Source organism: Mustela putorius, unplaced genomic scaffold (genome assembly GCF_011764305.1).
Source record: "Mustela putorius furo isolate JIRA1106 unplaced genomic scaffold, ASM1176430v1.1 tig00000997_pilon_pilon_pilon, whole genome shotgun sequence".
In the NCBI taxonomy this organism is placed as follows: Eukaryota; Metazoa; Chordata; class Mammalia; order Carnivora; family Mustelidae; genus Mustela; species Mustela putorius.
In genome coordinates, this window is record NW_025421527.1 from 2,479,358 (window position 1) to 2,506,846 (window position 27,489).

At 43.1% G+C, this 27,489-nt stretch overlaps 2 protein-coding genes across 2 annotated transcripts in view; one reads left to right on the forward strand and one right to left on the reverse strand.

The window, feature by feature from the left end:
- LOC101686079 lies at nucleotides 1-27,432 on the reverse strand. The gene is made up of 2 exons (XM_004775964.2): nucleotides 26,505-27,432; nucleotides 1-947 (listed from the first exon to the last, which is right to left on the reverse strand). The coding sequence occupies exons 1-2, from the start codon at nucleotides 27,430-27,432 to the stop codon at nucleotides 1-3; spliced, it is 1,875 nt and encodes a 624-aa protein (XP_004776021.2).
- LOC101686935 (olfactory receptor 10J3) overlaps nucleotides 1-27,489 on the forward strand; it is a 153,018-nt gene that overhangs the window by 99,865 nt on the left and 25,664 nt on the right.

Here is a 27,489-nt window from a genome sequence, read left to right on the forward strand (position 1 = left end):
TCAGGAAGGCTTCCTGCCCGTGGCCCGGAGCAGAGCATCCTTGACCTCCTTGTTCCTCAGGGTGTACACCACAGGGTTCAGCAGGGGGGTGATGACCGTGTACGTCACCGAGATCAGCTGATCCTGATCCCTGGTATTCTCGGACTTGGGCTTGAGGTAGGCAATGGAGGCACAGCCATAGTGGACAATGACCACCGTGAGGTGGGAGGCGCAGGTGGCAAAGGCCTTCTTCCGGCCCTCGGCTGAGGCGATCTTGAGGATGCTGGAGATGATGAGGACGTAGGAGATGAAGACCAGCCCCATGGGAACCAGGATCACCAGCACACTGATGATCAACGTCAAGATCTCATTGACCGTGGTGTCGATGCAGGAGAGCTTCATCACCGGTCGGATGTCGCAGAAGAAGTGGGCGACCTTTGTGGCACAGAAGGGCAACCTGAACACAGCCAGCACCTGTGTCATGGCTACGATGAGGCCAATGCTGCAGGCCGCCCCCACCAACTGGAGGCACACCCTCTTGTTCATGAGGATCGTGTACCTCAAGGGGTTGCAGATGGCCACATAGCGGTCATACCCCATGGCTGTGAGCAGGAAGCAGTTGTTGATGGCCAAGGTGATGAAGAAGAACATCTGGGTGGCACAGCCAGCCAAGGAGATGGGCCGGCTCAGGCCCAGGAGGTTACAGAGCATCTTGGGTATAATGACAAGCGTGTACACAGTCTCTGAGGCAGACAACATGCTCAGGAAGAAGTACATGGGCGTGTGGAGGTGACGGTCAGCACTAATGATGCTCACAATGATGACATTGCCAGTCAGGGTTAAAGCGTACAGTGCAAGGAACACCACAAACAGGGTGAGCTGGTGCTCGCGGAAGCTGGAGAACCCCTGAAAAGTGAACTCGCCCACCCAGCTGTGGTTCTCTCTCTCCATTAAATCATGGGCCGAATCTAAGAAAGAAAAAAAAAAAAATCCTGTAAGGAACCTAAATGGGTAGTTTCTGTCAGGGAGACTGGGCGACTTCTCGTGGTTCCTTGGCGTCGGGTTTTGGCTTCTCTGTGTTCACATTCATGTTTGTTCCTTTTGGGAACAGAGAGTGAAACATTTTCTCGCTAAGAGAAAGAATGTGGCTTTTAGAGCCAAACGTTCTAAACTCCTACCGTCAGGTGCTGACTTGTCTTGAGTCAGGAATTAACATCTCTTAGACCAGCCGCCCTGTCTCTGTATGAACCTAGCGATGATGGCATTGTAGGGTTGTCGTAGGAGCGCAACGCTGCACCTTAAAACGTGGCTATTGGAATTCAACAAATGATCGGATAAGTTCAGGTTTGTCTGCTCAGCTCTTGGGTCTGCAGGAACCGGCTCATTCCTGAGTGGCTAGGGGTTGGGTGGAGCGTCCTCCAGTAGTCACACCGCGCTCCCATTTCAGTTCTCCAGCTCTGTCAGGCCTGTTCCTCCCAACCTCCACCCTACAGGCCTCTGCTAGACACCAGTCAGTTCTCAGAGTCACCCAAGCCCACGATGCACTAAAACATCCCCATCCTTAGCCTTCCCCGCCCCTGGCATACTCCTCCTTGTACAGGCAGCTAGCGCCCAACTGCTTGCTGCCTCTCCTGTGCTGACAGCACCTTACCACGTACTTGTGATTACAAATCACATTCCTACCTGTTTAATGTCCTTACCACCCGGTGGAGCGGTGGGGGAACCAGGATTACTGCCTGTCTTCAGAAGCAGAAACTCTTTCAGGAATAGCCTGGGGACAAAAATGTCCCTGGGCCTGTTGTCCCTCCCCCTAACCAAAACTGCACTGTGGGGCGGCCCCCACCAGGGCTGGGCTGGATGGTCTTTGAGAACAGGGACCCCGGCGTGTCTGCTGCAGAGCCGGGCACAAGTACCTGCTGGAGAGAGTCCTTGCCGGTCACCGCCAAACGAGCTGCCCGCTAGGAAGCAGAGTGCTGGGGCACCACAGGGAGGTTTCCTTCCAAGAGGAGGAGGAGGGAGCGTTTTTAAACCCCGTGTCCTCTTCCCCGCTGTTTGTGTGTGTGACAGCAGCAAACAGCTGCAGAACCGGGCTGAATTTTAACACTGAAATTATAACCCTAGAAGAAAGCATGACACTATTAACATCTCATTGGAAAACACGCCATAGTGCAGCTCTTCTAACAGACTTTACCCAATTACCAGCCAACATATAATTATGGAACAGGTTTGCTACAAAAAAAATTAAATTCAATAATAGGGGTGTCTCCTGAAAAGTACCTTTTGTTAGAAGTGCAGCAAATCACCATATTGCAGAATGATTTACTAGTGGGTAAACAGCAAAGGTAAGCTTTCTGAGCGCTTTTAAAATTAATCTGCTTTTCGGAAACACACCAGTTTTAATAAAGGGAATCTACAAAAAGGTATAAGGGAGGGGGTGGTTATGCTTCAGCTCTTCAGAGCACGGTGTGGAAGAAAATGCTGTAATGTTGCAACAGACAAACAAACAAACAAAACAAAACAAAACAAAAACCCCAAAACAAAAAAACAACAACTCCTGTGCAGTTTTAGGGACCATTTCTTGACAAGGTTTGGCATTAAGGTGTGCACCACCGCAAGTAAGTGACCATCAGGCTGCTCCGTGAGGCTTTGTCAGCAGCGTCTCTGGGTTATGACTTGCTTGTAGAATGTGAACCAGGAATCCTTGCTGGTAAGTGGCAGAGCCCCATTCTGTATGAGTCAAGATACCCTTTAATCCTGGGGGGGGTCATGATTCCTTAGGGCTAGGAGGCATCTTTGAAAGTGGCAAATCCAAGGCGGGAAACAAGTCTTCCTAGACGCCAGGACCCTGTTCAGGACCCTGTTCAGTTTAAGACTTTAATAATAGCCATAAACCCATCTACGTGTGTTATTCCTTCTGTGGCCCTTTGTAAATCACTGAGGTCTTTTTTGAAATCTCACTTACTTTCCTTCCTGCAAATCTGTGGCTGGACAGAGAGATGGAAGTAGAGGTCAGAGAGGTGGCCCATGGGTCACAAGTATTCACAAATCATGGTCATGAAGAAAAGATCCCTGAATGCGGTCCTTCTACCTGCCCTCGGGCCAGTCCAGGGACGGAGCTAGAGGGAAAGTCACAGGGGACTCCTGGAATACTAGATCTTCTCTCCAGCTGGAGGAGGAGCTTTTAACACCCAAGAAAAGCTCTCTGAGGACCATCTCTCGTGGTTCCTGGGTGCCCTTCCCTGAGCACCCTTGAGAGTCACCCTAGGGCTAGAAGGAAGCCGACAGCCCGTGCCAGGGGACCTCGTTACAGGTGCGGAGCGTTTCCCATGTTGCCTGGGCCCGGGCTCTGGGAATCTTCCAGAGCTTTCTCTGCAAGTAGAAACAGCAGTGGCTTATTTGTCAGGTTTCATTTTTTAAATAAATATTCAATTTTTATACAGCTGGGCCTTGGAAAACCATGGTTACAAAACCCAAGTGAGCTCTCAACTAAGAGCCACTGCTTGGATTCCAGGAAACTGTGCAGTTTTCCCTGTAGTCAAGAACCCTGCTCAGTGTTAGAGGCTGGTTCCCCCCCATACCCCCTTGGATTGAAATAGTCCAATCTGGCTATAGTTTTTGTCCTGTGGGATTCAGACATGGGAGAGCAAAGTTCAGTAGACCTCTCTGGAAGGCCAGGAGGCCACTGCCAGTGTCCCAACAAAGCTGAGCTGGGGTTTCCTCCTCAGGGGACATCAGGTTGGGCTTCCAGAGCCCCTTGCCATGCTGGCTTCCCTGTCCCAACCCCACATGCTGCCTTTCCCAAGAGTTTTTCTTTTCTATTGTTCAAAGATGAACTGAGACATATTAAAAATGGGAAGTTTATTTGAGCAGAAGTCAAGTCCAGCAGCAGCCGACGGGCAGTGGTTAGAAGTGCGGTCCCCAGCAGGAACTCGGGGACCTGTCTGGAGGAAAGGAGGAATCAAGTCGAGAGAGGACCAGTTGGCGAAGCTTACAGCCTCCGCGGCTCGGCGTGGCTGGCCGTCCTCAGTATTCTGATTTCACAACCGTGAGGCATTTATGGGCTTAGACTTGGGTTCCTTTATATAGGCACAAGGCCTTACAGCCGCCCAGCCTGTGGCCTCCAGGTTAGTTAATCTAATGTTCCTGCATACCCTTATCCGTCTCCTCTCCTGACAGATCCCCTTCCAAGGTGATTTTTCTACAGAAAAATTTCTACAGAAATGCTTATATGTGTATTTTTTTAAGATTTTATTTATTCATTTGATACACAGAGAGATCACAAGTAGGCAGAGAGGCAGGCAGAGAGAGAGAGGAGGAAGCAGGCTCCCTGCTGAGCAGAGAGCCCGATGCGGGGCTCGATCCTAGGACCCTGGGATCACGACCAGAGCCGAAGGCCGAGGCTTTAACCCCCTGAGCCACCCAGGCGCCCCTGTATGTGTATGTTGATAAACCTGAAAAAGATCCCTGTTCCTCCCCTGCCCCCCATTCCCACTTCTCTACTGAATTTGTGGTCACTTTTAAATTAAGAGTTTACAGCAAATATCATCGTGGTGATTAATGTTGGCCCTTCTCCCTACCCGTGTCAGAGACCAAGAGGGGAGACTGGCCCAACCAGAGTTACGTAGGAGACTCAAAAGTTCCTCATTCAGCTGGCGCCGTGAACAGTTAGCATCTCAGCCTCTCCCCTGTTGCTTGCAGCCGTGCGGTGTCGTCATGTGTGTGCCTTTGCTGCTTTGAGGTCCCAGTGGGGTGGGATCGTCCCTCACTTTGGGGTCACCTTGCTGGGTTTTCACTCTGCTCTAGCGAGAACACCCCAGTTGTCTCCCTGCTTGTCCCTGAAGACGCGAATCCGATTAGCGGCACAGACAGCCTCCCTTCCTCCCCAAATGGGAAGCAGATATAAAGCCTCTTGCTCTAGAGACCAGCAGGACACCTCTGTCGACACACCCTCAGGCCAGGGAGAACTTCCTTCTGGGACAGTGTGGTCCAAAGTAGGCCACATTAGAGCAGGGTGACCTGGTGGCCTGATTTCCCAGTAGAGAAGATGTCCTTTTACGTTTCAAGGGCTGAAAAAGGAAGTCCAGTCGAATCCTAAGTTTCTGAGTCACCCAAAAAGGAAGGAGGACCATGGTTAGGGCTCCGGTGAGCAGCTGGTGGTGGCAGGTTTCTCAGGGTACGGCCATGTCTGGGCCAGGGAGGCTGAGTCCTGGGAGCACGCGTGGTGGCTTGACCAAAGCCCAGCCTCAGGCAGGTGCGCTTGGCCACCACTGCAGGGGCTTGTACGGAAACTTGGACGTTCTAGTCTGCAGCATCACCAGGACTGGGGCAGCCAAGATCTGTCTCCTGGGTGGCTGGTCACTGAAGCTTGCTCCCATGCCCGTCCGATGATGCCGGGCTGTCACCTGAAATGCCTCCACATGGCCCCTGTAGGTGACCTGGGCTCCCTCCCATCCTGGGGCTCTGGATTCCAAGGGCAAGTCCCCCCCACCCCCCAAGGTTACCACACCTCAGACTTCACCACGCGGTGCTGGTCGCAGCAAGGCGTTTCCTGGTCTCAAAGACAGAGGTGCAGCCTTCACCTCCTCATGGGGCGTATGGAATGGGGGCTGCTGTGTCCATTTTTAAGACACCCAGGCTGCCCCGGCAAGTTAGCTGCTGAACCGTACCTCCCGTGATCAGTTGAGGGAAAATAAAAATTAGACTGATTTCAGACTTCCCCGATTAGGGATCTACATAAACCTGATCATTCTCTTTGAAATACTTAAGTTCTAGGGGTTCTTGGAAAACGAAAGGGAAACATGAACCCCTCCCCAAAGGGAGATTTTGTGTCTCTGCCTAATCTAACATTAGCAGCTTGGGGGTGACATCGGGGTTGGCAAGTATAAGATACGTTGAGATGTCCGGTGATGACCACCAAAGGCAGACAAAACTTCTAAGCCGTTTAGTGATTAATGACAATCTGGCTTGGCCAGCGAGATCCGGCAGCCGCCAGGTGACGTGACTGTGGTATGGTTTTTGTGACCACATGGAGACTTGGCACGTTATGATCTTTATTTAAAGATATTTATCATTTTTAACACACTTTATGCTTAACCTATGTTTAAAATGATGTAAGTTGTGAAGCATAAACATCTGGAAGCTCCTCACTCCTCGCTAGCTCTGCTCACACATTCCTCACCCCCCCCCACACGCCCAGCAGTGCCTACTTTATGGTTTTGTGTTGGATGTTGCCTTATTTCGTACCATTACGACGTATGCGTGTTTCAACAATATGTTGTTTATTTATATCTCCTTCTGAACTTTATAAAAATCATAGACTATATATTGTTTTCTAGGATTTGCTTTTTCAAAACTTTAGGGTCATATTTCAGAGATCCAGAGGGAGCTGTGGTCTCGGACTTACCCTGCTTTGGAATGTCCACCGCGGGAACGTGTCCCAGTGCTTCTCATCCCTCCCGGCGAGGGCGAAGGTGGTGGTTTCAGGTTTGTGTTCTTCTAAATTATCGTGTTTCAGACCTCTCAGCACATGATTCCTTGAGCAAACATGGGAAAGTTCCCTGAGATTTCTCTTTTAGGGGAATGACTAGCTTGAGGGATATAAATAAATAAATAAATGAAAAAAAAATGTTCGATTTTACAAGATTGTGCCAAATTGAGTTTTGAAGTGGTTGTGGCAGTTGACGCTGTGACACGCAAAGCGTACAGGGAGTTCTAGCTCATCTAGGTCTTTGCACACCCTTAGCAGACTTCCTAATTTCTGTCATACTTGTGGGTGTAAAACTGTGGTTTTGCTTAGTTTCCTGAGTCCTAGAGAGGTGACCATCTTTTCAAAGTTTATCGGCCATGAATATTTGTGTTCCACAGAGTACTTGTTCGTGTCCCCACCCCCGCCCTTCTACGGGGTTGTGTTTTTCTTGTTCAGTTGTAACAGGTCTTTAATACTCTGGGTGCTGCCCTCTTGTCCTTAGTATGCTACAGGAATATTCGCTACCATTTGGTGGCTTGTTTTTTTCATTTTCTTTATGGTGCTTTTTATTGAACAAAATTATCGTAATGTCGTCAAATGTATCATTCTTGTCTTTTATGGTTAGCTCTCTTTGTATCTTCCTGGCAGTTTTACCTTCATGTTGCAATAATCTTATTTTTTTCTAAGCATATTAACATACTGTTCATATTGAAATCCACTGATTTTTGTGGATGTTTTAATATAGATGTCTAAATGCATTTTTTTTTTTTTTTACATGGATAACCACTTATCCTGGCACTTGTGTTTAAAGAGCCTCCTTTCTCCAGTGGTCTATGATTCTACCTGCCACATCTCACAACGAGACACACAAATGGGTTAGTTTGGGGACTCTCTCTTCTGCTCCATTGGTCTGTTTGACCTCCTGTGTCAAGATGACGCTGTCTTAACAATGATAACTTGATAATATATCTTTGTTTTCAGAGAGATCAGCTCCTCCTTCTTATTAAGTAGTTGGACCCTTGCTTTTCCATACAAATCATTAGGGGAATGAATTGGTGATATATGCTATCTCCCCATGTATTTGAAGGTCTATAATCTTTTGTGGGAGGTCCTCAAGATCACCGTCGAGCTAGATGATTCTTTTGGAAGGACTCCCCGTCCCCCAGAGGCAGAAGAACTACTGTCGTCATGTTTATGGTTTATTGCGGTGGTCAGTTGCTGATTAGAACTAACAAAGGGGAAGGAGCAGGGGTGAACGGTCCAGGAGAAACTCCACTTCAGCTTCCAAGTGTCCTTTCCTGGTGGAGTCATGGGACATGTGTGAATTTCCCAGCACCAGCACATGGCAGTAAGTGCAAAGTGGTGTCACCCAGGAACTCTCACCTGAGCCTTGGTGTCGAGGTTTCTGTTAGGGGTCAGTCATATGGTCCTACAACACCGTGCTACTGACCTCGGGTCCTCAGGCTCCAGCCCTCTGGAGCAAACACTTGTTCAGCATAAATCACAGTGTTAATATAAATGATCTGATCAGACAGGTATTTGGCTCAAGGCCTTGAAACACAAAATTTTATCGAAGAGCATAATTCAGGGGCTCAGAACTCCTCTCCCAGGAGCTGGCCAAGGGACAGTCTGAAAGATGAGCCCTTCTTGGGAGTAGGCAGGGTTTCAGCAATGCAGGCTTTCCTGACCTAAGCCTTTTCTTTTTTTTTTTTTTTTTTATTTTAATTTTTTTATTTTTATAAACATATATTTTTATCCCCAGGGGTACAGGTCTGTGAATCACCAGGTTTACACACTTCACAGCACTCACCAAATCACATACCCTCCCCAGTGTCCATAATCCCACCCCCTTCTCCCAAACCCCCTCCCCCCGGCAACCCTCAGTTTGTTTTGTGAGATTAAGAGTCACTTATGGTTTGTCTCCCTCCCAATCCCATCTTGTTTCATTTATTCTTCTACCCACTTAAGCCTCCATGTTGCATCACCACTTCCTCATATCAGGGAGATCATATGATAGTTGTCTTTCTCTGCTTGACTTATTTCGCTAAGCATGATACGCTCTAGTTCCATCCATGTTGTTGCAAATGGCAAGATTTCATTTCTTTTGATGGCTGCATAGTATTCCATTGTGTATATATACCACATCTTCTTGATCCATTCATCTGTTGATGGACATCTAGGTTCTTTCCATAGTTTGGCTATTGTGGACATTGCTGCTATAAACATTCGGGTGCATGTGTCCCTTTGGATCACTACATTTGTATCTTTAGGGTAAATACCCAATAGTGCAATTGCTGGGTCATAGGGCAGTTCTATTTTCAACATTTTGAGGAACCTCCATGCTGTTTTCCAGAGTGGCTGCACCAGCTTGCATTCCCACCAACAGTGTAGGAGGGTTCCCCTTTCTCCGCATCCTCGCCAGCATCTGTCATTTCCTGACTTGTTGATTTTAGCCATTCTGACTGGTGTGAGGTGATATCTCATTGTGGTTTTGATTTGTATTTCCCTGATGCCGAGTGATATGGAGCACTTTTTCATGTGTCTGTTGGCCATCTGGATGTCTTCTTTGCAGAAATGTCTGTTCATGTCTTCTGCCCATTTCTTGATTGGATTATTTGTTCTTTGGGTGTTGAGTTTGCTAAGTTCTTTATAGATTCTGGACACTAGTCCTTTATCTGATATGTCGTTTGCAAATATCTTCTCCCATTCTGTCAGTTGTCTTTTGATTTTGTTAACTGTTTCCTTTGCTGTGCAAAAGCTTTTGATCTTGATGAAATCCCAGTAGTTCATTTTTTCCCTTGCTTCCCTTGCCTTTTGCGTTGTTCCTAGGAGGATGTTGCTGCGGCAGATGACCTAAGCCTTTTCTGCATAGATGTCTTTAAAGAAAATAATTTTGTCATGTTTTTTAAAAACGCTTTTTAAGGATACAGTTTCAGACCTAGAGAAAACTCCCAAGAATACAAAAATGGCTTTTCAAACATCTTTTGTCTGGATGCCCAATTATTTGTATTTTGTCTCACTTGCTTCCTCAGGTTTTCCCTCCTCGCTCCTCCTCTGGTTCTATCATTTTCTTCCAAAACACTTTAGAGTACGCTGAAGCCATTGTCTCGCTGTGCCTTACATAGTTTTGTGTGTACTTCCTATGAGGAGTATTTTCTTACAGAACCAGAGCACGGTTGTTGAGAATCAGTGTGTGTATATAGAGACCCATACGTAGAGTAGCTAGTATCAGACACGGTAAAACTATTGCTGACCCACAACTCATTGTCAGTTACCCTGGTCGTCCCAATAACGTCCTTTATAGCTGAGCTTTTTTGCAGTCTAAGGGCCCGTCCAAGATTACCTGTTGTTTTTTGTTGCCCTGTTTCTTTAGTGCATTTTTACCTGAACTGGTACCATGGTTGTCTTTGTGTTTCTCAACCTTGATACTTTAGAAAATGACAGGCCAAGTGTGTTTGTAAAATGTCTCTCAGTTTGGGTGACCTGAGGAGTGCTAGAAATTCTAGTTTTTCCCTCACATTCATCTCCAAGTCTTTTTCAATTCCTTCTCTTCTCTCTTTATCCTTTGGTTTAATCTCCTTCATGATTAAATTCAGATTGAGTTTTTAACAAGAATGTTACAAAAGGGATGCTGTATCATTCCCAATGCATCCTACTGGGAGTCGTGTGATCTCAGTTTGTTCCAATATTAGTCATGTGACCTCCTGAAGCGAGAGAGCGAGGTTCTTGTCTCATGGAGTCGAAGAATGAATCTCTCAGAAGAAGGAGAGTGAGTAAAATGATAGCATTTTATGAAGCAAGGATACAGAGAAAGGCCTTGGGAGTGAGAGGGGTCCTGACAAGATGGCCAACGTGGGCCTCCACCAACTGTCTTTTCTTTAGAACTGACTAGGGGGCTTGTGACCTTATCATTCCCATAATGTCTTGGTTTGAGTACGGACTGGTGATAACATCTTTAGTGTCTTAATACTACTTTGGGGTCTGGTCATTCTTCATTGGTCAAAATGTGACGGACATAAAAAGACCCACCTCTGACGCCCAGTTCGGGGTGGTCTGGTCAGTTCCCTGATTTCTGGTTTCCTTACACCTCAACATTTCTGGGATTTCTGTGAGCCTGATCCCGTAACCCCCCTACCTCTCTCTCCTACCGAGGCCCACATGTCCCTTACTCAATGAGACCATTCCGAGGTGTATCCGTGGGTCATATACTTGGGGAATGATTGCCAACATGTATCTTGGTGTTGGGGGGTGGGAAGGGAGATAAAGGAAGTTTCCCAATGCATTTCTGTGTTTTATTTATTTATTTATTTTAAAGATTATTTATTTTCAGAAAAACAGTATTCATTATTTTTTCACCACACCCAGTGCTCCATGCAATCTGTGCCCTCTATAATACCCACCACCTGGTACCCCGACCTCCCACCCCCCGCCACTTCAAACCCCTCAGGTTGTTTTTCAGAGTCCATAGTCTCTCATGGTTCACCTCCCCTTCTAATTTACCCCAACTCCCTTCTCCTCTCCATCACCCCTTGTCCTCCATGCTATTTGTTATGCTCCACAAGTAAGTGAAACCATATGATAACTGACTCTCTCTGCTTGACTTATTTCACTCAGCATAATCTCTTCCAGTCCCGTCCATGTTGCTACAAAAGTTGGGTATTCATCCTTTCTGATGGAGGCATCATACTCCATAGTGTATTTGGACCACATCTTCCTTATCCATGCGTCCGTTGAAGGGCATCTTGGTTCTTTCCATAGTTTGGCGACCGTGGCCATTGCTGCTATAAACATTGGGGTACAGATGGCCCTTCTTTTCACTACATCTGTATCTTTGGGGTAAATACCCAGGAGTGCAATTGCAGGTTCATAGGAAAGCTCTATTTTTAATTTCTTGAGGAATCTCCACACTGTTCTCCAAAGAGGCTACACCAACTTGCATTCCCACCAACAGTGTAAGAGGGTTCCCCTTTCTCCACATCCTCTCTAACACATGTTGTTTCCTGTTTTGTTAATTTTGGCCATTCTAACTGGTGTAAGGTGGTATCTCAATGTGGTTTTAATTTGAATCTCCCCGAGGGCTCGTGATGGTGAACATTTTTTCATGTGTCTGATAGCCATTTGTATGTCTTCATTGGAGAAGTGTCTGTTCATATCTTCTTCCCATTTTTTGATATGTTTGCCTCTTTTGTGTGTGTTGAGTTTGAGGAGTTCATTATAGATCCTGGATATCAACCTTTTGTCTGTACTGGCATTTGCAAATATCTTCTTCCATTCCATGGGTTGCCTCTTTGTTTTTTTGACTGTTTCCTTTGCTGTGCAGAAGCTTTTGATTTTGATGAAGTCCCAAAAGTTTATTTTCGCTTTTGTTTCCTTTGCCTTTGGAGAGATATCTTGAAAGAAGTTGCCGTGGCTGATATCGAAGAGATTACTGCATTTCTGTGTTTTAAAGTAGACTTACAGCATCCTGGGGGTCAGGTTAGATTGCCTTTTGCCCTTTGCAAAGTGTCAACATCCAGGCATTCAAGTCCCCAGGGGACTATCACTCTGCCTATTTCAAGGACTTGTCAATAGGTTGTAAGTAGTAAGGAAATTTAATAATTTTTCCTTCTGTCTTTGTTTCCCAAATCACTATAATCTCTTGTTCAAGGGGTATCCACTAGATCTCTCTATTGTAAAGTTAGTATTTTCTCTTTTGGGGGTTGACCTACTGAGATTAATACTCTCTTCTCTACTCTCACCCTGGAGTTTTAGGCTCCCTGATGAGTCTCTGGCTCCATCTTTCCTGCATTACGTAAGTCGGCATTCTATGTAAGGAAGATTCCTACTTAGGTACAAGCAGATTTAGATGGTATAGGTACTGCTAGATAGTGGTGGATACTGTAACATTATCTTGATGTCCAGATCATCACAGAACTAGTCAGTGGGAAAACCTTAAGTCTGGTTGTTCTGTTCTTTTGACCCCTTTCCATTATTCACTGATGACTTTTTTATACATCAGCCCAGTAAGATGTCCCAGGTTTGTCTTGTACTTCCCCAGCACTGGCCCTGGAATCAGCCATTGATGCAGGGAACTCTGGTACCTTTTCGCGGAGGATAATACTTAGAAACCAAGATCTGGGTCCTAGGGATATTTTCCGCCATTTCTGTGTGATTATTTTTAGACTCTTGCAGTGAAAAAGCTAGGAAGTGGTATGTCTCTTGGTGTCTGTATATTAATATCTACATCTTAAAATCCACAATTTCATAATAGTATCTGCAATTCAAACTATCTCACAGTCTACTCTGGTGTTGCTCCTTTCCATATTTATAAGGCCTGTCTACAGCACTAAAAATCCGGTTCATAGTCTCAATATATTTGCACATTTGCTTCTTTAATATACAGAGAAGGTTGTTTCTAAATTGCTAACCCCCTGCTACGTCAAAAACCTAACCTACTTAATAGAATTCAGAAATGTTCTATGCATATACCTGAACATGTATTTTTGTAATACAAATGGACTGTGTTCTGTGTCCTCTTATAAACGTGTTCATATAACAATACATGGGAGATGTCTTGACAAATCAGTATGTGAAGATTCATGCATTCATTTGAACAACGTGTGTGTTGTAGAGTAAGAATACAACATAATTTACTTAACTTGAATCAGTGGATAAGTAAGCTGTTTGCGGTTTCCAACATTTTTTAGGAGTATGCTAAAGAATCAGTCTTTGTGTAGAGTTGTGCCCTCCTGGGAGCATATCTATAAGATCCATTCATGAAAGTAAAATTCCTGGTCAGTTTAAGAACTTAGGTACTGTTGCTAGACAGAAGCCAGAGTAGGATGTACGTGTGTGTTTGGCATAACTGAGAATGCTTTCTTACCCACACTTCTTTCAACTGTGGGCTTTGACCAATTTTTTCAGTGTTTGGCAAGCTGATAGGTAAAAATGGTGTATTATTTTTTTCTTTGGATTTTTATTTCTTTAATTATGAATGAGGCTGAGTATCTTTCCCTACGCTTATTAGTCACTTGTACTTCCTCTGCTGTGAATGTCCGTTTACATGTCTTGCTCATTTTTTGTATTGTATTGCCATTTTCTTGTAATGAGTTCTATAATGGGGAAATATGCCTTCTATCATCCATGCTGCAGATAGCTTTCTTCCACTTATAACTTTTACTGAGTTTATGGGCTTGAAATTCTATTAGGATTATATTTATGTGTGCGTCGGGGCCTTCCTCACTACAAGATTATTTTTTTAAAGGACCCATATTTTCAGTTCTACCTTCTATGTTTCAATATGTGATTCATTTGGAATGTAATTGGTTGTAAGAAACAAATTTTGAAATCTTTCTTAAGATCAAGTCAGACATTCCTTTTGTTATTCCCAATAACTAGGCATCGTCTCAACGCCACTGAAGGGGGAGCAGATTTTGCGATCCCAGAATGTGTTTCTCTGGTGTGGGGATAATTTTAAGCTGGTTATTTTTAACAGCACACACAGGTGTAGCTCTGAAAACTGTGTAGAATTGATCCTTTCAAGAGACACTTGCATTTATAAGGGAAATCTCGATTTGTAAGGGTGTCTCCCTCATTCCTAGGGAAAACAAGGAAGGTCTTACCAGTTCTGAGTCACAGCCTTACCCTGGGTTACTGAGCTTTTCTTGGTCACCTTCCATGATTCTCCCCTTTAACCCCCAACATATTCCTTTGTCTTTGGCTTGTATTTAAGGTGATGGCTTTATTTGGGGGAATTACTTAGTTTTTCTGGGTCTCCTATGCATACAGGAGGTATATATGCTATTAAACTTTGATTTTCTCCTGTTTTACATCAATTTTATATCATTTATCAGACCAGCCAAAGAACGTAGAAGAGGGAAAGCGTTTCCACCCCTAGGTCATACATTGAATAATAAAAACACCGTACACTGGTACTCCATGATACTACCATCTGCAACACCCCCCCCCAACCCCAACCATAGTTCCTCTTTGGAATTTCTCTATTCTCACATTTTTAACAATTTTTTTTTATGGATTTCTTATTTGTATTCATAGAAATTTAAGGAGAATAAACATCTTTAATCTTCACACTGAGGCTTTCCATCCAAAGCGAGATTTAAAAAGAAACATTTTTATGTTTCATAGGGTTTTAAGATCTTTTCCATAGAAACTGCACATTTCATATTCCCATGTATTTGCTATGTTTTGTTTCATTTAGAAATGGGCTACTTCCATTATATTTTCTAGAAATCTGTTGATTGATCGCTTATCTTTCCAGCTCATTCTCACTGGTACCCTAATCCAAATAATTTCTCAATTTGTGAAGTCCTATCCTCTGTCTCTGTATGTGTTTCCCTCATTCCCAGGCTCTCGGGCTACTGCTCCCACTGTTCTCACTTTCCGCCCCACCCTGTCGAGCCTCCACAGACTGTCGCTGTCAATTATTGCCTTGCTTTTACCTTGAATTTATTTGCTCCTGTCTTATCTGGCGTAATGCCGGTTTTGGTTAAACCAAATATTCCTTGGGCAGAGCACCCATGCAACTGAACGCCATGGTTTTAACAGGCAAAAAGGCTACTATTGTAACCTGATTAGCACGAGTTTGCTCCTTGCGGGTCACGCATAGAAACGACACCAAGTGGAATTATCACACAAAGGAAATTTTGTCTGAAGCAGATAAAGGGATCTTGGGGGATAATTTCCAAAATCATCCCTACCCCCCCAGCAAGGGTGAATGGGGTCCTTTTATTTAGGGTTAGGATGAATATTTATTTATTTATTTAGATTTATTTGAGAGAGACTGAGCACAGGCCGGGGGGCAGGGTAGAGGGAGAGGGAGTGGCAGACCCCACTCCCCCATCTCCCCTACCCTGGCCGAGCAGAGAGCCCAAGGCTGGACTCAATCCCAGTAAGCTAGAATCATGACCTGAACAGAAGGCAAACGCTGAACTGACTGAGCTACCCAGGTGTCCCCAGGATGAATATTTAAAAAGGGGATCCTTGTTACCATGTGCAGAGATGGGCATAAGGTCACAAATAGACCTTAAGGAGACATGCCTGTTTGTTATGTTAATGAGGCTTGTGCTCCTCCATGGGTGGAGATTTTAGCACGGTAGTGGGGTAAAGGTAACTGTGGGTTTCTCCATGGTCCACCTTCCCAGGTGTGAGTAGGGGGTGGAGCTCAGCTGCTCTGGGGCCAGTTGCCTCCTCTGCGCAAGCCACAGTTAACCTTCCTCAGGCTCTTCCCATGCTCTGATCTCAGCCCGGAGCGCTCATTCTCAGGGTTCTCCAATGGCTCACCCACTCCTTCACTTCATTTTTCTGCTCACTTGCCATTTCAGAAAGGCCTTTCCTGACCACCTGCCCTAAAAGATCTGCTGTTCCTTGCTGGCAGGAATGACTACCCTTTTGCCCTTTTTTGCTCTATTTTCAGACGCTTATCTCTTACCAAGATAACCTATATTATTTACATACTTTCAAAATCATCGGTGTTCTTGAGTATGAACTCTGACAGCAGGCGCTTTGTTCACAGCTTGTTTGTTTTTATTAGTGCTTTTTGCTTTCTTCTATGTAGTATTTGCCTGGTAGACATTTTTCTGTCCCTCATTTTCAACCTTATTATTTTGTTTCAGATAGTGATACATGCTATAAAAACCGTAGAACAACTAATGGAGAATGTCATTGGTGGACATTATGGTCAATGAAGTGGTTTCAGGGAAGGAATCCCTGAGGACTGCTGCTCATTTCCCTGGAGGCGTGAATGACGGAGAATGAACCAAAATCTGGAGAAAGAGCATGCCCAGCTGAAGGGATGGCAAGTCTAAAGATCCTAAGTGGGAATAAACCTTCCATGTCGATAGATGCTGGAGTAGCAGGGCTTAGCAGTAGGAGATGAGGTCCTTCCTAAAGGCATGGGTGGCAAGGACAGGTAGGGCCTTATAGGCCACCATGAGGAAAGTGGATTTTATTCTGAGTGCAGTGGAAATCCATTGGATGGTTTAATTAGGCGAAGGGTGTCATCTGGTTTTCATTTTTAGAAGATAACTTTGCTATTATGTAGAGAATCAATTGGAAAAGTACAAGAGTAAACAAGGGGAATGTAGACTGAGAGATTGTTTCTGGATGAAAGAAGTTCCAGTAGAGACGGAAGGAAGTGGATGATAAATTCACATTGTGTTTTGTAGGTAGAGCTGACAAGGCTTGTCGGGGGATACCAGTCTAGATGGCCCCAAAGGCTCATTTAGTAGCTTGGCAAAGAGCTGACCCAGCAGTTCTAAGAAACTTTGGTGGAAGAAGAGGCCGACACCAGCGGCTGAGTTCTTGCCGCTGCCCTCCTTTCGAACAGGCCTGTTGCCACCTGGGAGCTCCTGTTGTTTGATTATCACTTAGAGGGTCCCTGTTTCTCCTTTTATACAAATGTGCCATCCCGAGGTATAACCAGCCCACTTATGCACAGCCGAGGCTACAGGTTAATGAGAGTTTGGGAGATTGTGTGTACTCTTGAAGATTTTCTCCTTACAACCTTGTTTTGCTCAACACCCTGTGGTGCTAGGAGAATGTTGTCTTTGTCTTCTTTTGCATAAAATTTGCTGACAGTGCTGGGGAGGAGGGAGGAAAAGATAGGATTCCAGACAGGCTCACTGGCTTTTGGATTGAGCAGCTGGGAAGAGAAGGTGCCACATACTAGTTGGGGGGATGTATAGTAATGTGTGTGTGTGTGTGTGTGTGTGTGTGTGTGTGTTTCATCTGGAACAATACTAGGTCTCCAAATAGAAGTGTCAAAAGCAGGCAGCTAGTTATACAAGTTGGGATCTAGGAAAGACCACAGCTAGAATTATAAATCTGAGACTTCCCCTTATTCTTCACAGCTATCAGCATAAAACAACAAGAATCAATCTAAAGTGACCTTTTCTTTAGAAAAAGTCATAGAGGAAATGGTCAAAGCTTTTCTCTCAATGAGAGTCTCAGCCCCAGATAATTCAAAGCTAGAAAATCATAATGAGAAGTCAGAGAGTAATTCTACCAAAACTTTAAGGAATAAGTAACCACGATGGTCTTTAAAAAGATGCAAAGCCTAGAAAAAGAGGAAACCCTTCAAATTATTTTATAAAGTGAAGAGCATTGGAAACAAAGGCTGATTGATTATCACAGGTACACAGGACACACACGTGTTGGGGAGAGAGAGTTTATTCCACCCTTGAAGTTTCTTCTAGCTGGGCTAAGACTCAAATTGACATGAGACAGATTAACAGGAGAAAATCAAGTTTAACGGTGAATAGACAGGGAATCCACAGAGACATGGAACTCCAAAGACAGCAACAGGATACTTACGCGAGCTCAGGAGAGGGGTAGTGTCTGTGGATACAAAGGGGGAGGAAGACCATTAGTGGGAAGGTGGGAGTACACATTTGAAAAGCGAAGGCGTTCTATTATGCAGATAAGTTTCTTTTTTTTTTTTTTAAATTATGTTAGTCACCATACAGTACATCATTAGTTTTTGATGTAGTGTTCCGTAATTTGTTGTTTGTGTGTAACCCCAGTGCTCCATGTAATACATGCCATTTTTAATACCCACCACCAGGCTAACCCATTCCCCACCCCCTCCCTTCTAAAACCCTGAGTTTGTTTGTCGGAGTCCATAGTCTCTCGTGGTTTGTCTCCCTCTCTGAATTACCCACCTTCTTTTTTCCCTTCCTTCTTCTAATGTCCTCCATGCTATTCCTTATGTTCCACAAGTAAGTGTAACCATATGATAGTTGACTTTCTCTGCTTGACTTATTTCACTCAGCATAATCTCCTCCAGTCGCATCCATGTAGATGTTAAAGTTGGGTATTCATCCTTTCTGATGGCTGAGTAATATGCCGTTATATATATGGACCATATCTTCTTTATCCATTCATCTTTTGAAGGGCATCTCAGCTCTTTCCACAGTTTAGCTATTGTGGACATTGCTGCTATGAACATTGGGATGAACATGGCCCTTCTTTTCACTACGTCTGTATCTTTGGGATAAATACCAATAGTGCAATTACTGGGTCATGGGATAGCTCTATTTTTAATTTTTTGAGTAACCACCACACTGTTTTCCACATTGTACTAACTTGCACTCCCACTAACAGAGTAAGAGTGTTCCCTTTCTCTACATCCTCTCCAACATTCGTTGTTTCTTGCCTTGTCAATTTTTGCCATTCTAACTGGGGTAAAGTGGTATCTCAGTGGGCTTTTGATTTGAATTTCCCTGATGGCTAATGATGTTGAACATTTTCTCATGTGTCTGTTAGCCATTTGCCTGTTTTCTTTGGAGAATTGTCTGTTCATGCCCTTTGCCCATTTTGACTTGATTACTGTTTTGGGTGTTGAGTTTGAAAAGTTTTTATAGATCTTGGATATCAGTCTTTTTTCTGTAGTGTCATTTGAAGGCAACTTCTCCCATTCCGGGGGTTGCCTCTTTGTTGTGTTGACTATTTCCCTTGCTGTGCAGAAACTTTTTATCTTGATGAAGTCCTGAAAGTTCATTTTCACTTGTGTTTCCTTTTTCTTTGGAGACGTGTCTTGAAAGAAGTTGCTGTGGTTGATGTTGAAGAGGTTCCTGCCTATGTTCTCCTCTAGGATTTTGATGGATTCTTGCCTCACATTGACATCTTTTATCCATTTTGAGTTTATCTTTATTACAGTTTAAGAGAATGGTCTCAGATAAGTTTCTTAGGCAAAGAGGAATCTCTCTTAGTAGTACTTTTTCTGGTACTGAAATGCAGTTGAGGGGGAGGTGAAGAGCTTTTCCCGAATCTGCTGGTTTTTGATTACTTTTCACTCAAAATAGTGTTCATGCCCAAGTAGCCCATCTTGGGCTGACTGCTCTATACATGCAGACACAAAATGCAAATTTCACTAAAGTAAATGGAGAACCTAGTGCTAGATTAAAATAATAGTATACTGGGGCAAAGTGTAATGTCATATTGCATGTGATCAATAGGAAATCCAAAACTCTTGGAATTTAAAAACTTCACCATTTATGAACTATGTGATTTTAGGCTTGTTATTTAACTTCTAGGTGCCTCTGTTTCCTTTTCTGCAAGGGAGGTATAACATTATTCCTACCTACAAAGTGGTAATAATAATAGAATCTACATCATAGGATTGTTTTGAGGATAAAATCAGTTGATTAGCATACATCCTTAGAAAAGTGCCTGACACATGGTAAGTATGCAATATATTAGGTATCATACCAGTAACACAAGGAGGGTTCTGAAATTTAAATCTATTAATAAATTTAGTGAACCTTATAAAATAGAGAAAAATTATATGCATTTCTCTCTAGATGCTGAGAAGGATCCATGATAAAATGTAACCTCTATTCTTCATTTAAAAAATCCAATTAAATAGGATTAGATGAATAATTCCTTAACATAAAAATGTATATTTCAACTAAAATTCCAACATCAGGCTTTATAGGGGGAAATGAGAAACACTCCCATTAAATAAAATGAAACAAAATGATCACTATAACCGTTATCGTTTAACTCTGTGTATACTGAACAACATAATTACCTCAAGAGAAATAATTAAAAGGTGTAAAAAATGTAAAGAGGTAGAATTATAATCTTTCACAGGTGATATAATAGAATACTTGGGAAATAACCCAAGAGGATTCACTGAAAAATTATTACATTAAAAATATTCTATAAGGAGTCTGGGTTCAGATTTATCATTATCTTAGCTACACAGAAATAAAAACCAATTAACAATGGAAGAAAAGCGATTTTCAATTGAAAAACTATAAGGTATGTCAAAGAATAAACAAGAAATGTACAAAATTTATAGAAAAATGAATTTCTGATTTAGATAAAATGGTATAGATTCATTTCTCCCCTTAAGTACAACAATAACCCTTGGAAATAACCCAAGAGACGACCAAAGGATAACGCTAAGAGATGGTGAGACGAAGTGAGGCTTGTTTTGGATCTCAGGTCTGGAGGAACAGAACAGTGGCAGTAAATCTTAACCTCCCCCGTCCCAACATAAAGTCATCTTGGCCCCAGTGTTTCCTGACCATCGATCTGTCTCATTCCTATCCTGGATCAAGCAGATGGTGATGAGCCTGGCACCACTAGCAAGGGGATTGATGAGGGACTCAGTAATAGTACCCTGGAAGGTGTGTTCTCTCCTTGAAGGTCCTCCCTGACCCAAAACTGGCCCTCCCTGACTTGATCTCACCAATAAACTGAGTTCTGGAAGCCTCTTCGACCCTGTGAGCCTAAAACTTTCCTCCTTCCTCCAACTTCCCTCCTTCCTTCAGAGATACAAGTTTAGGGATAGGGTGTACTATTAAGAAAGGATCCCATCCCCACATATGAGGGGCCTGTGATCTGAACAAGCACCTGCCTAGAGAAGCCTCTGACCCCTCAGGCTGAGGCTCCCCTCCATGTCAGCAGTCCAGCTTGGAGAGACCTATTTTAGCCCCCTGGCAACACCAGCAGCACCATTTCAACAGCACCAAAGAAGCTAAACACACCCAAAAAACAGAAAATGTTCTGAAAATTAAATGTTTTTGGAACCACAGGCAACGAAAGTAGTCCGGGCCCTGCATGCTAACCCTAAACTGGGCAACCACCTACTGAAGTAAAAGATTTAATCAGGATCTAGAGTCTTCTAGTGCAATAGGCAAAATGTTTAGGTTACAAACCAAAAGTTGAGAGGAAAATAGGAAAACTTCTAAAAACATAAAGGTTAAGTGTCTTGCTCCTAACAAATCCATGGATCAAAGACAGAGTCTCAAAAGAACAGGAAAGAATGGAAATCACTGTACTATTTATTAGGCAGATGCAGCTAAAGCAGCAGTGTTGGAGTAATTTATAGCACTAAAATGCTTACATCAGAATGGAAAGAAACTCTCAAATGGATGGTCTAAGGTTCCTACTTCAAGGAATTAGAGTTGCAAAGTCCCAAAGCAACCAGAAAGAAATGATAAAGAACAGAAGTCAATGAAATAAAAAATAGGAAAATAGAAAAAAAAATCAGTGTAACAAAATTGGTTCTTTGAAAAATCAGTAAAATTGATAAATCTCTAGAAAGACTGACAAAAGACACAATTTGCCATTATTAGGAATGGAGTGAGGGTATCACTAGAGTCTGCAGCTATTAGAAAGATAATATGGAAATTCTATGACCAACTTTGTTTATAAACCCAACAACTTGATATGGGTCAAGTCCTCAAACTACTAAACCCCAGCCAGATAATCTGAAAAATCCTATGACATTGGATAAATTGAGTAGTCTTATAACTATTTAAAAAATGGAATTTGTTATTTAAAAACTTAAGAGAAGGAAATCTCCAGGTCTAGATGGTTTCCCTGGAGAATTTATCAAACTGTGAAGGAAAAATTAGTGTCAAGTATGAGCGACTCTTCTAGAAAACAGAGGAGGGTAGACTACTGATCAGCTCACTTGGAGTCCATGATTTATGAGTCCAGTATTATCCTGGTACCTAAATCATGTAAAGGCTATACAAATAAAACTATAGATCAGCATCTCTCATGAACTTAGATGCAGAAATCTTCAGCAAAATATTAGCAAACCAAATCCAACGATGTATAGAAGGAATTACACATCGTGACCAACTGGATTTATTTCAGTAATAGCAAGCTAGGCCTGCAGTCACAAGTCAGGCAATGGTATCCACTATATTAACAGACTGAAAAAGGAAGGTCATATAATGATATCAACTGACCTACAGAAACACTTGATAAAATCCACTCATGACACACATTTTTTGCAAGTTAAGAATAAAGGAAAATTACCTCGATTTGATATAGACCATGTCCAAAAAAACCATAGAAAACATCATCCTTAATGGTAAAAGACTGAATGCTTCTTCCCCTTTACTCCCCCCACGCCCCCCAAAATCAGGAACGAGACAAGGATGTCTGCTCCTACCAGTCTTATTTATCATAGTAAGGGATGTTCTAGTCAGGGCAATATGGCAGGAGAAAGAAAGAAAAGGCATACAGATCAGAAAGGAAGAAATAAAACTGATCCTAGTTATGTAGAGGACATAACTGTCTATGCAAAAAGACTGAAGATATCTACTGATACTCCCCTAAAAACTCCTAGTGACTTAAAGTCACAGCTTGTAATATCAATACATGAAAATCATATTTCTGTAAACCAGCCCTGAACATGTGGAAACCAGAATGAAAAGCACGATATCATTTACAATTTCTCAAAGAAAAATGAAATGCTTAGGTATAGAGTGTAAGATTTGCATGCTGAAAACTACAAAATGCTGATAAAAGAAATCAAAGAAGATTTAAATGGATAGAGACCTATTGTGTTCATGGATCAGAAGACTCCACATCGTAAAGATGTCAGTTCTCCTTAAATTGATCTATAAATTTGATGCAATTCCTATGAAATCCCAGCAAGGTTTTCTATAAACATAGATAAGCTTATTCTAAAATTGGTGTGGAAATATACAGGACTTAGAATAACTAAAACAATCTTGATGAAGAATAAAGTAGGAAGACTCACGTGACTCAATATTGAGGCTTGCTGTATGGCTGCATTAATCAGGGTGGTGCAGGACTTGAGCAGTAGACACGTCGATCACAGGACCAGAAAGACACCCACAAATTGATCCCCAGGAATCAGCTCAATGGGCTTTTGATGAATGTGCAAATTCAATTCAGCAGAGGATGATCGCCTTTAAAGAAGACAGGGCTGGAGTAATTGGCTATCTGAAAGCAAAAATTAAAACTTTGACCTCAACATCACACTTTACACAAACTGACTCAAAATAGAACACTTAAATGTAAAACATAAAACTATAGAACTTTTAGAAACGGTTACAGGAAAATGTAAAATTTCTTGATTCAAAAGCTGACTGGAGACGATGGAAAATAACACTCTGTTTTTGAATACGGAGATTCAAGATCATTAAGACATCAGTTTTCTGTAAATTAAAAAGGCAGTAGGAGTCTAGTAAAATGGTACCAGAGTGTGGTCTGCTTATATGTGTTCAACAGCGATGAGAATGCTGTGTGCGTTTTTTTGGGGGGGTGGGGGAAGGGGAAGTTGTGATTTGAACAAGCTGCTTCTAAAACTTATGTGAAACATTGAAACAAGCAAAACACCCCCCAAATTCTAAAGAATAATGGCAGATAACTAGCTCTAGCAAATAAAACATTAAAAAAAATTCATTGATTTGGTGAGTGCTGTGAAGTGTGTAAACCTGGTGATTCACAGACCTGTACCCCTGGGGATAAAAATATATGTTTATAAAAAATAAAAAATTAAAAAAAAATTCATGATAATTAATGTTTTGATACATAGAATAAATATACAAATGCAACAGGATAAAAATTCTACATTGTTTTCACAATCCACATTTCTCATTCTTTCACAGGACTTTCCTTTGCCCCAGGGTAAACCTAAAAGAACCCAGAAAAAAAGTCCATTGAATTTCAAAAAGATTTTTTAAAACTCATAACTAAAACATTTATCTTAAAAGCGGGAATGGTTCTTAACGTTAGCAAACTTTTCCAGAGAGGAAAGTCTCTTTTAGCTTACCAATAATTTTGAATATCAGAAGCTTAAGGACTGAAATACTTTATATGTGAAATGTATGATGCAAATTGTAGAGTTAGGAATTATTCAGGTTTTTCTGTCAAAACAAAAGGAAGGCATCCAGCTTGGTGGAGCCCACAACATTAGCGTTAGCTGGCTATTAGGCAAGGGCAAGTCTTGCACCCACCAGCCAAGCCCTGCTATGGGGGCAGAAAGGTGAGGCATCCCATCGAAGCAGAAAGGGTATGTTCTCACTTCACAGAGAAGCAGACTCTTAGAAAAAGCTGGAATCCTGGTGGAGGAGACGTGAGTGAGTGATGAATCTGGGTGGGTGGCATGGTGACTCCCCACAGAGTCCTATTCATCACACCATCAGGGGCAAAACTAAATGTCTAGATGCCTTCAAGAAGTGGCTGAGGGTGGGCCAGTGGCCCTAGGAAAGTCATAAGGAAGATGAGGTCCCAGGACCACATTGGCTAAAGAACATTATGCCACCAGTGTCCTTCTGGTAGATGCCACTCAAGATGGCCTCTGGGTGTCATATTTCTCCATAGAATCCATCATGGGGTAGCTGGAACCTACTGTAGACCAGGGAGGTTACTTCTCCTCTATGCCAATAAGACTAGAAGACTTTTTTTTTTAATGATTTTATTCATCTGTTTGCCAGAGGGAACGAGCGAGAGAGCACAGAGAGAGCAGGGGAAGCAGCGGCAGAGGGAGAAGCAGGCTCCCCACTGAGGAAGGAGCCCGATGTGGGACTCCATCCCAGGATTCTGGGATCATGATCTGAGCCAAAGGCAGGTGCTTAGCCCACTGAGGCCCCCAGGCTTCCCTAGAAGACTTGACGAGAACTTAATTGATTCACCCCAAGTAGAATGGTGAATATAGGAGAGGAGCGGGACCTTGAATTTAATGATGATTTCTCATCAAATGACTTTTCACTGAATTGCCCAAGTTTGCATGGAAAGAACCAGGTAACTTCCGCTGTCCATCAGGTTGGGAGCTCAGAATGACAACATGAATTAAACTGCAGAACCTTCTAAAAGATTGGTTTTTATGTATCTGCATACTTAGCCTATAAAATGCATAATCACTTTACACATTTTGATATTTCTACATTTCAGAAGTGTTCCGCAGCGAGAATGCTGTGCACTCACACGCTGATTGTCTACCTTTTTACAAACAGTGCAGCACAGGAACTTTGATTTGCTCAGCCAGCACAACTGCTAATAATCATCATGTTATTCTACACCTATTTTGTCCCACAAATTGAGTCCAAAGTTCATCCTGATTCATTCTTATATTTTTGAGGCGAGGAACAGGAAACAGTCTTTTATTATTCTATTTCTAACTCAGTTGCTTTAACCTCATGAAAATTTTCATGTCAAAAAATTCTCTACTGTTGACTTTTTTAGCTTTTCATCATTCATTCATCAGAAAGGAGTTTCTTCTAATTCATCAGAAAGGAATTTTGTTGGTGCTTTTTCATATTTTCACTGAATTCTCTTTCCTTGCCTTTGTGACTTCACTTAGGAAGGGCAGGAGAAGAGCCCATCCAAAGGACCCGATCTGAATTCTTGCCCCACCAGCTGTCCCCTTGTCCTTCTGCCTTCTCCAGCTCTCCCCTCACTGGAAGCGCCCATTTGGATCTGCCTCTAATTTTTCTTCTTTTGTTAGTCGATTTCACAGGTTTCTTTTCGGCAATCTGCTCCCCGAGCCATCTGTCTGCTCCTCTTCTGAGCCCACTGGTCATCCTGTTCAGGGAGAGCCACTGCTTTCAGCCTCACTAGGACTCTGTTGTGTGGCTTATGTTCAGCTTGAAGAAGCAAAGGATCAGACCAGGTCTGTGCGCTCTGTTCACGTGGCCAGAGCTGCATGGCTGTTGCGTGTGGCTTGGAGTCCTCTGTACTTCCTTTCTCCTCCACCCCAGTTCCTTTTCCTTTGGCACCCCACATGTGAAACTCGCATGAACAAGAAACTCGCAAAGGGTTCCTAGAAAATCTTCTCTCTAGAAAGTTCTTAGCTCATCCCAAACCCATTTCCTAAAAGATATCTCATTTTTGCTCTGCTTAACCTTATTAAAACCAATGTGATTAGTTTTTGGCACAATATTGTTTCTAGTAACCACTTGTTCAAACATTCACCTTATGTTAAAAGAAGATTCAGTCATGTATGACTTTAATGTGGTTTGTACTTCAGCAAAGTGGACCGGACACTTTAAATTTAAGCTTGAGATGAGCACTAGGTCACACTCTGACCCTGTAATTATCTCCTGGAATAGAGCCAGTAGGTGTCTGCAGGGTAATTTATGTTTTTATTGTGTTAACAAAGAGGTTGAGGAAGTGAGAATCAGTTATTAGAAGCTGGCCCTCAGCTTCAAGTCACTTCTGCTTTGGCCCTGGCTGTGATGTAGGAGATTTCACCAGTCACTGGAAACCCTGACTCTATAGCTTTACCTATAAGCTTCCATCTGGAAAACATGCATGCCTATGTATAGGGTGGAGATTTCATCTTAGGGAAGGGATTTCCTACCCATCAACCTCCTCAGAGCATCCTGGACTTCTTTGTTTCTCAGACTGTACACCACAGGGTTCAGTAAAGGTGTTATTACTGTGTAGGTCACTGAGATTAACAGATCCTGATCCCTGTTGTCCTCAGACCTGGGCTTGAAGTGGGCAATGGAGGCACAGCCATAGTGGACAATGACCACTGTGAGGTGGGAGGCGCAGGTGGCGAAGGCCTTCTTCCGGCCCTCAGCGGAGGCGATCTTGAGGATGGTGGCGATGATGAGGATGTAGGTGATGAAGATGAAGGTGGAAGGGACTGTGAGGGCCAACAGGGTGATAATTAAGGTCAGGATATCGTTAAGGATTGGAGCAGCACAGGCTAGGTCCAACACAGGTGGAACATCACAGAAGAAATGCTCAATCAGTGAGTTGCAAAAAGACAGTCTGAAAATGGCCACGGCCTGAATCAGAGAGAGCAAGAACCCTGAGGCACAGACCGAGGATGCCAGGATGGTACAGACCCTCCAGTTCATGATGACTGAGTAACGAAGAGGGTTGCAGATGGCCACGTAGCGATCAAACCCCATTACTGCTAGCAAGAAGCAGTTGTTGATGGCAAAACCAAGGAAGAAAAAGAGCTGAGTCCCACAGCCCACCAAGGAGATGGATTGGCTCAGACCTACAAGGCCAGAAAGCATGCGTGGGATAATGACCAGGGAATAGAAAGTCTCCGATGTGGAAAGAACACTTAGAAAGAAGTACATGGGGGTGTGGAGGTGGTGATCGATACGGATCACAGTCACAATGATGATATTGCCAGCCAGAGTTAGGATGTACACGATCAGAAACACAATGAAGAGTGTGAGTTGATGCTCATGGAAGTTGGAGAAACCTTGGAAAACCAATTCTCTCACCTCTGTGTGGTTGGCCATTTTCATTGAGGATCTCAAATCAGAAAGGTAAAGAGAAGGTCAACATCAACCCTTCATAAGAGA